The following is a 12,623-nucleotide window of genomic DNA, read 5'->3' as shown; positions in this document are numbered from 1 at the left end:
GCTGCTCTATTTGATCCATGTAAGCAGACTGTGAGTGAAGACAATCGGTTTGTAGATCATATTGGCATGCTACAGTATATATATATATATATATATATATATATATATATATATATATATATATATATATATATATATATATATATATGCATGATGCTACTGATGTGCGACATGGTCAATTCACGAACACAATGGTGATGGCTTGGCTTCTTGTCTCGGTTTTAATGCACAGATGATCACTTGTATCCTGCAAGCTTCTCGTCGTAGTCACCGCAAGCTATGGTTCACTTCAACGTGCCTATTTTCTCATCTTGTGTGCTCTTCTATTTCCTCAAAGTGCGTTGTCGTTCTAATTTTATCAGATGTCTCCGAAGAGACTCAAAGTGTTGTCGGGAGTTCTGCGAGTCATGTAGAAATGAAGATTCTGGGAAGGGAGGCAATTAAGAGAGAGAGAGAGAGAGAGAAGAAAACAGTGGTGTCACAAAGGTGTTAAACAGTGGATTCTCTCTCTTGTTTATTTATGATTGTACAGCATATCTTCTCCTCCATTATTCAATTCGTGATTGATGAAAAAAACAAAAAAAGAAATCAAATTGTTCGACACTAAAGCTTATTTGGCAGCAATTACCCCCTCTCCCTCTCGGTTGGTTATCCAAAATTCATCATTGTCGGATCTCCACTTATCCTGCTTGTCATTTATTCACTGCCTCCATCCATCACATATTCTCTTAGTAATCCTTTGCTTGTAGTATTTATTTGGGAGTTGGCTCAACAAAAGCTCCGAGTTTGCTTTCAATTCTATGATTTGGCTCGTGTTCTCGGGGTGATGAAGGTTTGAGACGCAGTTGGAAGGTGCACTCGATATTAAGAGTTTTATCGTCAACTCCTTTTCGGCAGTTTTAGAACCATAAAAATGTAGAAAGGAAATGAGAAGGACGATATGAGTTGGATTCTAAAATACTGAACAAGTTCGCTTTACCATTTGGTTGTTGAGCATTAGATCTTTTGTCCCATTGCAAGTGGAACGTTGGGCTATAGATCTTTTGTCGATCGAAAAGTTCCATTTTTATTGACTCGAATCTAACTAGCACTAACACAGTTTCCCAATCTTTATAGTGAATTAATACCATCGACTTGCACGAGCTACAAATTCTTTTTGTGAACTAATAATACCACAGACTTTCCATCATGTCGGTGAGCTAATGCTATTTAATAACAAGACTACATGCATTCACTCCGCAAAGTTAAATACAACAAACAATACAACTGACCTCGAGCCCATATGCTTCCTAACTTGTATATAATTGTGATACACTACTAATCATTATGACAAGACGGTGTTACTCAATGAGTGGGCAAGCATCATGTGCATCATACAGATACATCTTCCAACAATATAATTCGTCACAAGTTCATACCCAGAATCCGATGATTACAGTTGGGCAATATGCAAATCCACCTACAATGTTCTAAAAATCATTTTCTGACAAATAGATGATATGGGCAAAAGGTTGATCTATTGCCAAGTGATTAGTATCGATTCCATCCCTTGCAACAGGCAATTCTATAAAGAAGAAATGAAGAAAAAACTCTATTTCTAGGCATGACCAACCACAACAGACTGGCGAATTGGATACAACGAAAGATGATATGTCTGAGTCATATAACTCTACTTCGTGAATTGGTTTTTTCATTTAAAGCACCACGCTTACCATGGTCTTCTTCCTCCTAATGGAATAGTGTTGGACCCAGATATGGATCGATTCCCATTGCCTCGCCCCCTTGACCGGAAGTTTCCTCCAGAACCTAAAACCAACAGATAAATCAGCAATGCATCCGCCCATTCCTTGAATGTTGTCTAAAAGTAAATCACGCATACCTCCGCCCGACCTGGCCATCGAAGCCAGTGCTGGACTAACATTCTGACCAGCATCCTGTAGGATTTTAACAAGCTCCCTCGCAAACCGTATATTTGCTTGAGTGAAAAAGGTGAATGCTGTGCCTTTGGCGCCGGCCCGACCAGTACGCCCAATTCTATGAACATAATCCTCGAGGCTCGTTGGAAAATCAAAATTGACGACACATTTTATATCCTTCACATCTGCAACACATGACAACAGATAAAGATAAGGTTAGTACAACTATGAATAAAACAATCACCCATTTTCTGAACCCTCTGAAGGCCTTTTACTGAAGGGATGCAACCACATTATCCTTATCTCAGTAATACTTAACTCTAATCAGGCATACAATTTTTGAATCACTAACTAATCACAACTGTCCTCAACAAGCAAACAAGTGCAGAATATCTGATGCTTCATGGGGTCGACTGGGCTGCATAACAAAATGAACCAGTTTCACATCTGTGGATGGGTGGTGATAACTTCATCAGCCATGTTATACTAGACGGCAGGACACTCGCGCATACCAATGAAAGAAATCATTGGCTAATTGTATTCGTGTTTTCCATTTTTTAACCGACACTTTTGAAAAATATAAAATAATGATCAACAATCTCTTTCCAAAAAAATCAGGATCCTTTTAACCAACAACCAGAACCAGTTTAATGCTTCATGTCCAGCAAACAAGGCTGCAATGTACAGGTGCCCAAACAAACAAGAAGCTCTTCAAGCAAGCCATAGAGCAACTCTCAACTACCAGTGAAGTTGGCACAGCTATCAAGGGACGGGCAACTAACAGTTTGAACCACAAAGCCCGAAACAATTTGAAACAGAAAAGTCAACTAAACTAAAAGGAAAAGAAATGACGAAAACCAGAGATAAATATAATATTGTTCAAAGGAATGTATAGGAAAAATTATACAATACTATAATACCAGGGGAAAAAATTATGTGATATCTGAGAAGCATGCTACATGCCCATAGAAATTATTAAACAGCATGTGCCCAGAATCTTCTCAATATGCTATGACTTCTATTTCCATTGGATAAAATTGAACGAGCATGATGTGTGATAATGCTAAAAAAATAAACGAGAGCAGATGAACCTAAAGCATGTCCTTCCTGTCATGCAAGTCCAGGGAACAAGTCTCTAATTGGCAGCAAAAGTTTAGGTCGCTCCTATCCAAGAAATTGGTAGCATGATGTACCTATATCTTACTACTACTGTTCCAATTAAGAAAACTTAAGCCGTGACAGGTATTGACATATTTTTGTAACATGATAAAGACCATTTATCAAACTCCTGCCATTCCTAATCCTGTTGACCATGAAATGGGAAGAAAAAGGAATTCCTAAGTGCCCTGGCAGTATCGATGGTGCTTACACTCATATGAGGTAAACAATAGAACAAATTTGCTACCTTTGACATGAAGGCACCTCGTCATACACCACCCACAGAACCGGTTCAAGTTTTCAGAAACTGGTTAGCAGCCCGCCAACTTGCCATCAGCTTGAAGTAAATGAGAGAGATTCTAAGAGGCCTTAAACAAAGTGGTCCTACCAAGACCACGTGCGGCTACATCAGTGGCAGTCATTATCGGACTTCTGCCACTTTTAAACTCTGCCAGAACCCAGTCTCTTTCAGATTGAGCTTTATCACCGTGAATTGATAATGCAGGCCATCCATCCATCCTGAGCTGCCTAGTAACCTGGTCACAACCTTTCTTCGTCTCAAGAAATATGAGGATTCGGCTTCCATCCATCACTTCACCCAAAAGTTTGATCAGCCTACAGTAGTAAAGGTGTAAAACACCAAAAACACAAAGATCAACAAATATTTTGCACATAGTTGTAAAATTAAATAATTCATCTTACCTTGGATACTTCTCAAGCTCCGAGATGACTTCAACAATTTGCATTATTGACTGATTAGCTTTCAGATCAGTAGATCCTATGATTATCTATAATTTCAGTTCATTAGTCAGTAATTTTCAATTTCTTGAACACTAACCTTGCATGTCATCTAATATTCGAGAATGAATATGCACACCTTATAGGGGTTTTGTAAAAATTGTCTAGCTAAAGCCTCCACTTCTCTTGGCCATGTGGCACTCCAATATAATGTTTGTCGGTCTGGCCGAATCTGTCATGGAAGTCCTTTATTCTTCAGCATTAAGTAGTAATATCGGAAACCATATACATTTCAAATGAATCATATAGAACAGAAAAGGCAACAGAATAATATCGGAAACCATATACAATGCATCATAAAAATTTAGATCTCCAATTGCTACCCTAAAGAATTTCAGGCAACAGAAAAAGCAGAATTTTTTTTGAAAAGAAGAGCAAAGAAACAACAAGAGAAGAAAGTCAAAAGAGACAAATCTATGGAAAATAAGTTAGAACAGATGAATGCATGTGGTGGTTTAAATTTATAACATATGTCCAACCCTTAGGTTCAAAAAATAATTGAAAGTAGAGGGAAAAGAAAGCAATAAAACTATCTTAGAAATTAAAATTGTTTTCGTAAAAGAGAATCACAAAAGCATATCCAAACCAACAAATCTTAGAATTACAACAGGTTGGTTTAAGTCACATAATAAAATATTCACTTTAGATTAAGATATTCGAACCAGCTGCTTGTCGAATTTGGACTTATATCTTTAAAAGGTATAGTTATCATAACAATCATTTAGCCTAAAATAGCCTATGTATGTTTTGCAATTTAGTTTCTTTTTCTTCGTTAATCAAGCACCATGGTAGCCGAAAATCATATATGTTCCTGAAAAAAACAGATGCTTCAAAATTTGTAGGCCATGTTGCAGACGACAAGGAACTCAGATGTATGTCCGCTTATAATTGTGTGACACCAATAACAGCAAGGGAACAAATGCAGATCTCAGTGGGAACATTTAAACCAAGAGGTCAGATATTAAAAAAAAAACTAAATTCATGCTTATAGTAGCACAAACTAAATTCAGTGGGAACATTTAATGCAGTAAATATTTTTGATCATTTCTGAAATTCATTTATACCTAGAAAAGAAAAGGCAATTTAACAAAGTGAAAATAAACATACCTGAGACACAATTTTCCTTATTTGAGGTTCAAACCCCATATCCAACATGCGATCTGCTTCATCCAATACAAGATACGTTACTCTACGTAGGTTTGTATGGCATGCTTCCAACATATCAATTAGTCGACCAGGTGTTGCAATGACAATTTCAACACCTACAAACACAAAAGGTTAGCCACATAGTATTAGCTATCCTGAAAAACTAGTGATTACTCGGAAGAAAGATCCAACAAGGCAAGCAGACAACTACAATCTCAAAGTCAACCTTTTTTAAGATCGCGTATCTGCGGTCCTTTTGGTGCCCCACCATAAATGCATGTGCTTCTGACAATTGAATGTAATCCAAACTTCAAAGATTCTTCTTGTATCTGAACAGCAAGTTCTCTTGTAGGTGCTAGGACCAGAACAATTGGACCTTCACCATAAGCTGAAAAATAACAATCACAAGGAGTGCAACCTGAGTTAACGAGCTCATGACAAATCATTAAAGGTACATTTTTTCTTCCAAAGTTACTAACCCAATCGAGGCTGTGCATTAACATGCACCAGTGCGGGCAGCAGATAGGCTAATGTCTTTCCCGAACCTGTCTCAGCAATTCCGACCATGTCCCGGCCTTTCAAGGCCATTGGCCACCCTTGAGCTTGAATAGCTGTTGGTTCAATGAACCCACGCTTCTCTATCACCTGGAGAATGTTGGCTGTCAAAGTAAAGGATAATCAGCCAAAAAATAATAGTAAAGCATATCAATAGTTGAAACCTTGGAGCAAAGGCATAAACTCATGAATCAAAATCTTGCTTTGGTGGAAACAAATAGTACTTAAATAATGACCAAAAATTAAGTAACAGTTGCTAGAAAGATCATAATTTTGCAACTATAGAAATATACATTGCAACACAATTAAATCTCCACATGATATTTAATGGCTTGTATGAAGAAGGAACTAAACAAATAGCCACACTGCTACTACTAATTACAAGTGAAAAAATGCCAATAAACAGAATTTACATGCTTAGTTTAAATTTCAAAAAAAGATGCATTTGTCAGAAGGTAACAAAAAATGAACCATGCCTCACAGTTCCAAATTTAGAAGCTCTACTGACCAACTGAAAAAAATTCCAATTTTTTTTGTCCGAAGTTAGCTACCAATTTGTACTATAACTCATGGTTGCTAAAATACAATAAACCACTCAAAGTTACACAAATCAAGTTCCTAAGTGAAACAGAAAGATTGTGAAAAGCAAATGAATAGTTTCTAATCTTAAAACAATGACACAAGTAAACTATGTGTTAAGAATGATACAAGGATCACCGAACACTAGTTAATTCAGAAGGTCCCAATCTCACATACTAGAAAAATATTAAAGAAATGGTTTCTGATAACTTCACAAGGGACAAACAAATATTATATTTTTTAGAACTTGAAGCAAAATATAAGTTATCTGAGATGCTTTTACATAAAAACTTAAACCAATGCATCCATGTATTCAATAAATTAGCTGAATCAGAAGCCTTTATTCAATTTCAGATCATTTATAGCCTGCCTTGTAATTCTATCTTCAATATTTCCACATATAAGACCTGCTACAATCATTTAAGTGAAAACATAACTATATCTCATTTTGTGCACAATGGACCACAATCCTTGTGGAATAAAAAGGTCTGGTTGTTTTGACAAAATCCCTAGTATTTCTTGTGCAAGAGACAGATTGAATTGACCATTTCTGGTTACATCTTTATCTAGGAAACAGAAGAATACCTAGTATTTCTTGTGCAAGAGACAGATTGAATTGAACACTTCTGGTTACATCTTTATTTAGGAGATGGAAGTGTCCCATAATAATTCTCACATCGCAACATAATAAACACACATACTAAATCAAAATAAACAAAACTCCCATCATCTCTCTTCATTCCTTCAGTTAATCTTTCTTCCTTTTTCTAATCCTCTGAACTCCACTTGTTGTCCCCTCTCTGTATCCCAGCATGTCTCAACAGTTCTCTTCCTCTCTTAATCACTATCCATTGGCTCCCTCCACATAATCTCCAGGATAAGCTATTGCTGACGACCATACAGTTGCATGTTCACAATCACAACATTGGCTCCCTCCACATAATCTCCAGGATAAGCTATTGCTGATGACCATACAATTGCATGTTCACTGTTACAACATTGGCTCCCTCCACATAACCTCCATGATAAGCTATTGCTGACAACCATACAATTGCATGTTCACAGACAACACTAAACAACCAATTAATAAGGTTGAAATAGCCAAGCACAGACTAAGTTTGAGATGTGAATCCAACAAATCTCAAGATCTCAAATCAATAACAACTTCAGCTCATAACTAAGTTTAGTGAGATAACCAACACTTTGAACCAGAACAAGAGTCCACTTTAAACAGGTTGACGTCCAGCAAATCAAAGGCAGGTGCTAGGAAAGAGAAAAAAATGATGAATAAACACCAGCAGTCCATATTTAACATTAAGGCACAAACAATGTGGTGCAGAAGCTATTTTATTTTACTTCAGATGGGTTTTCTGCAAATATCATAAGCTGCCACATAACGTCTTTTTGTATTTTTCACATTACTACAGTAGATTGTCCGAGAAGATGGAAAAAAACTGATAAAAAAGGAAGGAGGTAAATTTGGGACTTGATTGAAAATTTCCTGAAAAAGGAGATAAGCTCTAGGATTTAATTAAAGATTCCATCCCTCTTATGAAGTTAAATCATGATCGGAGAATCTATAAAGAAAGAAAGAATAAATGATTAATATGCCTTGATGTATGAACACAAATTTCTTGACACTGTTCTTTCTTTAATTTTGTAGCTTTCCCTTTTGTTTGTCTATATCTGATACAATAGTCCCTAGCACACCATGCAACCTAACGATCTCATCAATATATGTTTTGACCAATTTCTCTAAAAAAATATAAAATTCATAGATACATTCACCCATTTCCACTGAGGTATGGGCAATGACTCTTAATGTTTTCAAGTGTTTTCTTATGCTCAAATTTAACTTACTCACAGATAAGACATTGTGAAACATATTCTGCAATTTATTTATTCAAAATATTCCATTAAAAATTCTCTCTTAAATCTTTGTACATCTTAATTCCACCTGAATGTATTATGAGCTTCCTTCATTATCTCCTTTTTCAACTTTTGGTTATTAGGTACACGAATTCAACCAGCTTCATGAATTCTAAAGTCTGATTGAGATCCAGCTTCAATACTGTCCCAAATTTTCTTCAAGTGAACATTATGAACTTAGAGCAGTCTTAACCCTTTCAATTAATTTCACAAATCCACGCCATTTTTCCTATTAGTTCCTTGTGAAGCTGGAATTTGAGTTAGATTCTGCACTTTCCTACAAAACTAATAAGGCCCTTTTACCTTCTTTACTCCAATGTTGTCATTTTTTTCTAGCTGCATAATGCATTGATTTCAAGATATTGCAACACGCAAGGCAGTTCCATTCCTTCCAATTATAATTTCCTTGCACCAAATCAGAGAAAAACTGCATATTTCATATAATTGTTTGATATTCTTAATTCATTTTCTATTTAGAAACAGTAGAAGAATAGAAGCATTAAATAGTTCTGAATCCTTCTCTAGCAAAGGCTTTTTAAATGGGCCTTGTTAGTACCAATTAGACATCTTTTATATGATTTTAATTACTAAAAAAGTGTTCTCATTTGATTCCATGACAACAGAAGGAGAATATACTGTAGAAATATCTTCTTTCCTGTAGGATACCATAGTGACATTCATAATAGTAACTCCTTATCACATATTGTACACATCGATCAGCTATTCTGTTTTTAAACATTTTTTTCTCTTTCCTTGTCAATGTCTCTTTCTATAGGGAATGAAAAACTCCCATATCTGGTGTTTCTGCACTCTTTAAATGAAGCACTTTCCCAGTTGGAGGTAAATAAATGGAGGCAGAATCCTCTTGGTCTAAATCAAGGCGAAAATGCACCATCCAACAGAATGTACCAACTAGAAGCCACACCTCTATAACAACCCTTTTCTTTCCGTCTACCACCATCACTATCTAAACTATCTGATCTTTAAGGCAAAAGCATAATTACAAAATCCTGCCAGGATATATCTATTCTTTTTTTTATATACAATACTATTGCCTACAACAACTGGATGAAACCAAAAGATATAAAGTATAATATATATAGGTTTAAAAGGTTATTCTAGCATCAAATCAAAATTCAGTGTGATCAAGTTGCGCTATGGTTAAAAATTATTATAAGAATATATGCTATTGTACAAACTTGACTTTACTTTGCTCTTTAATTTAATCTAGCCATGATCTAATGGAGCATAAATTGCTTGCAAAGCACCTTGGTTAATTTTTTTTGCTGCCACTTACCACCAATTATTTCTTGTACTCTTTCTTGTCCAGTCATTTCAGACTCCTAAAGAAAACTATAAAGAAAATTATTATAAGAATATATGTTATTTTGTTTTCATAATACAGAACACTATAAAGAAAACATATCTAAGCAAGAAAATTAGAAAATAAAATGTATGTCCTTCCTCAAGGGTTAGACTAGGGAAATGTTTGTTCTTTTAACATAATTTGATGCCATCTACAAAGCCTAGAAACTAAAATTCAACAATTCAATTCTTATAATGCTTTCTAATCATCCACTAAACTGATACAAATTAAAATGACCCAAGTGGTGTTAGCACACAAAGGTGTGATCTCTCTGAGATAATATGAAAATCAAAAGAACTTTAGTTAGGATCTTATACACGAAATGCAAGTATTAAGAGCTCAAAAATTGCACAGAAAATTTCCACTCTTGCAAAATAAAGTCCTGAACCTGTGAAATGTACTTAAACTCTATTTGTATAAATATGTTGTATGAACCACATGCAACATTAACTAAAAAACATTCTTTCAATATGTGCAGAAGAATACAGAGAATAAATACTAAATGAAATTTTATGATAAAAGAACGTACCAGGAAAATTTGCCTCATGAAAAAACCGAATCGGCTTAGGGATATCACGACCCTCCACTGTAATCTCCCGCCTCTTCCGATATAGCATGACATCCTGTTCAGACATCGCCTGCACCGACAGGCTTTCAATATAGAAGTTTTTTTCAAACGGAATGAGATCATGAAAATTCTGCTTTGGAAGGGCAATTTTATCAAGATCGTCTGTTGACTTCACAGAGTCTCTACTACCATAACCACCCCGACCACCCCCGCGTCCTCCTTCAAACCTTCCCCTTCCGCATCGGCCACCGTCAAATCCCCCGCCCCTTCCACGGCCACCAAAACCTTGCCCCCTCCAAGCAGTGCCACCATCGCCAGTTCCACCACCCCTCCCTGACTGGAAACCACGGTCACCTACTCTTCCTGTTCCCCCACGACCTGAACGGCCTCCACCTCTACCGGAGTCAAATCTCCTTCCCCCAGCGCGGTCGACGTCGCTGGGCCTCCCGCCACCGCCTCCTGTGGCCAAGTGGGGGAAGGTGGAAGGGGCTGCGAAGCTACTATCGCCGCCCATATAAGAGCCCGTGTCGCCGCCTGCGACTCCACGCGCAGCGAAGCCCGGACCAGATTGCGAATGTAGCGGGTCGGATCCTACACCGCCGCCAATCGGAATCGGGGGGCCGTTCATCTCTGAGGGCGGCCGCATGAAATCGCTGCAGTGGCCGAAGAATGGGAAAGAAATTCAGCAAAATAAAGAATCGAAGAACAGAAAAGATGAATTGTTCTTCGTGCTACTACCCGGGCGAGGAAAGAAAACAGAGGGGGGAAAAAGAAATCTGACCTGCGCCTCTCTCGGTAGGAATTAGGATCGGCGTAGCGGAGATCGAAGGGATTCATCTTCGCTTCCTCGTCGCTCGTCGCTCGTCGCTCGTCTTCGAGGGAAGCGGATGGAGGCGTCTTAGGGTTTGCTTCGAGTTCGGGACAGGCGTTGTAGAATGGAACAATACGAGGCATATGGGACATAAGTAAAAGGGGCAATGCATCAGAAAAAGTGGCCCCTCTATTACTCGGGTGTTATTTTAGATAGATATGCACTCAATTCATTCATTCATTCTATTAAATGATTTTATTTTCACTTATACGATTTTTTTTATGATTTCTCTCGAAAGGCTTTTTCTTTTGTTTTTTTTTTAAAGATATTTCTTTTTAGCTTTTTCTTAAATAATACTTTTTAATTTACAAATATCTAAACTATCCCTTAAAAGATTAATTATTTTTTTTTAGTTCATTATAGTGTTTTAATCTATTATAATATTTTTACCTATTATAGTATTTTGATCATCATAATAAAAAATATAAAATCTATAATAAGATATTTTTTATTATAAATATCATCAAAAAGTAACATCCAATGATATAAAAGTCAAATTTTACTTATAAAGAATACATAGATCATAATGATATATTTTCTCTATTTTTAAAATGAACTCGTTAAAAATTATTAGTGACTCATTATGATTTTAAGTTACATCATTAGTGAAAATAAGTTTTCTAATTGGGGATCTATATATATATATATTTTATTTATTTATTTTATTTATTAACCTAAATGATTTATAGAAAAAAATTATAAATTTTGATATATAAATTTAAGAAATTTATTTATAACCTTAAACAAGCCTCTAGATAATAATATATACAGTTTCGTAATATCATTAATTTCTTTATATTTAAGAAAAATACTATTAATCAATATTTATATATGAAGATAAGTGGAAGTAAGTTTATTATATTGATCTTATATATGAAGAATATTTTACTTGTTAGCATTGATCTTGGTTTATTATACTGAACCAAATATTTTTCATCAAATTTTAAGATGATTGATATGAATTAGATATCTTGTGTTATTAGCATTAAGATATTTAGATATATATCTCAATGATTATTTAGCATTAAGATATATCTTTATTAACCGAGTCTTAAAAGACATATACTATATAGCTTTATTCAGCAAATGATAAAAGTAAAAATTTTCAATCAACACATATGTTTTTAATAACTTCAAAAAAGAATTAGATAAAGAAAAATATTCTTAATGTATGCGTAGTTAAAAATATATTATATGGTTAAGCCTATGCTAGATCATATATCAGTTTGAAATACTAGATAAATACTAGAGTTACCTAGGAATAAAAATACTAAAAGACTACAAAGAAAGTGATAAAATATCTAAAAAGAACGAAGAATTATATGCTCATATATATGAAATTAGATCAGCTTGAAATTATAATTCTTTTTAGGTGTTGATTTTGTAAACTACCTTATAACATTTAATCTACTTTACGATTTATCTCTATATTAGTTTGAGAGGCAATTTATAGAAAAAAAATAAAGTAATATATTATTATTATTAATAGAAGTTGATTTTGTAATATGCTTTGAGGCTACTAATCATGCCTTATGATTATGAAATTTTATCTCAAAACTTGATATGGTCAGATTCAATTACTAAATCACTGAAGATACTTTATGATATATCATAATAGCTTTTTTCCTCTAAGAATGATAAATACTTATGCTCTATATATTATGGTATAAAAAAGAGTTCAAAAACTACTAATTTCAATTAATAATAACTTGAGTTCCACTATATTAATTGCTAATG

At 35.1% G+C, this 12,623-nt stretch overlaps 1 protein-coding gene across 2 annotated transcripts; it reads right to left on the bottom strand.

The window, feature by feature from the left end:
• Positions 1-1,500: 1,500 nt before the first annotated feature.
• On the bottom strand, positions 1,501-10,972 carry LOC103994116 (DEAD-box ATP-dependent RNA helicase 20). 2 transcript variants are annotated; one of them, XM_009414410.3, is made up of 10 exons: positions 10,797-10,969; positions 9,977-10,668; positions 5,498-5,677; positions 5,245-5,406; positions 4,980-5,134; positions 3,952-4,044; positions 3,777-3,862; positions 3,463-3,689; positions 1,880-2,101; positions 1,501-1,806 (listed from the first exon to the last, which is right to left on the bottom strand). In XM_009414410.3, the coding sequence occupies exons 1-10, from the start codon at positions 10,967-10,969 to the stop codon at positions 1,709-1,711; spliced, it is 2,088 nt and encodes a 695-aa protein (XP_009412685.2). In that variant the 3' UTR covers positions 1,501-1,708. The 2 variants fall into 2 exon arrangements, 1 of the variants encoding a protein (XP_009412685.2); XR_672440.3 differs by lacking the exon at positions 1,501-1,806 and having other exon boundaries at positions 1,963-2,101; positions 3,322-3,689; positions 10,797-10,972.
• Between the last annotated feature and the right edge of the window lie 1,651 nt (positions 10,973-12,623).

This window comes from Musa acuminata, chromosome BXJ3-8 (genome assembly GCF_036884655.1).
Source record: "Musa acuminata AAA Group cultivar baxijiao chromosome BXJ3-8, Cavendish_Baxijiao_AAA, whole genome shotgun sequence".
NCBI classification, from domain to species: Eukaryota; Viridiplantae; Streptophyta; class Magnoliopsida; order Zingiberales; family Musaceae; genus Musa; species Musa acuminata.
The sequence above is the reverse complement of the archived record's forward strand: the minus strand, read 5'-3'. Positions and strand labels throughout refer to the sequence as shown.

Excerpts from the sequence above, each read along its gene's own strand:
- LOC103994116 (XM_009414410.3), bottom strand. The coding sequence starts at position 10,969 with ATGCCTCGTATTGTTCCATTCTACAACGCCTGTCCCGAACTCGAAGCA. Across the intron at positions 5,678-9,976 it reads TCATGAGGCAAATTTTCCTG|CCAACATTCTCCAGGTGATA; the intron begins GTACGTTCTTTT and ends TTACTTTGACAG. Across the intron at positions 1,807-1,879 it reads GATGGCCAGGTCGGGCGGAG|GTTCTGGAGGAAACTTCCGG; the intron begins GTATGCGTGATT and ends TGTTGGTTTTAG.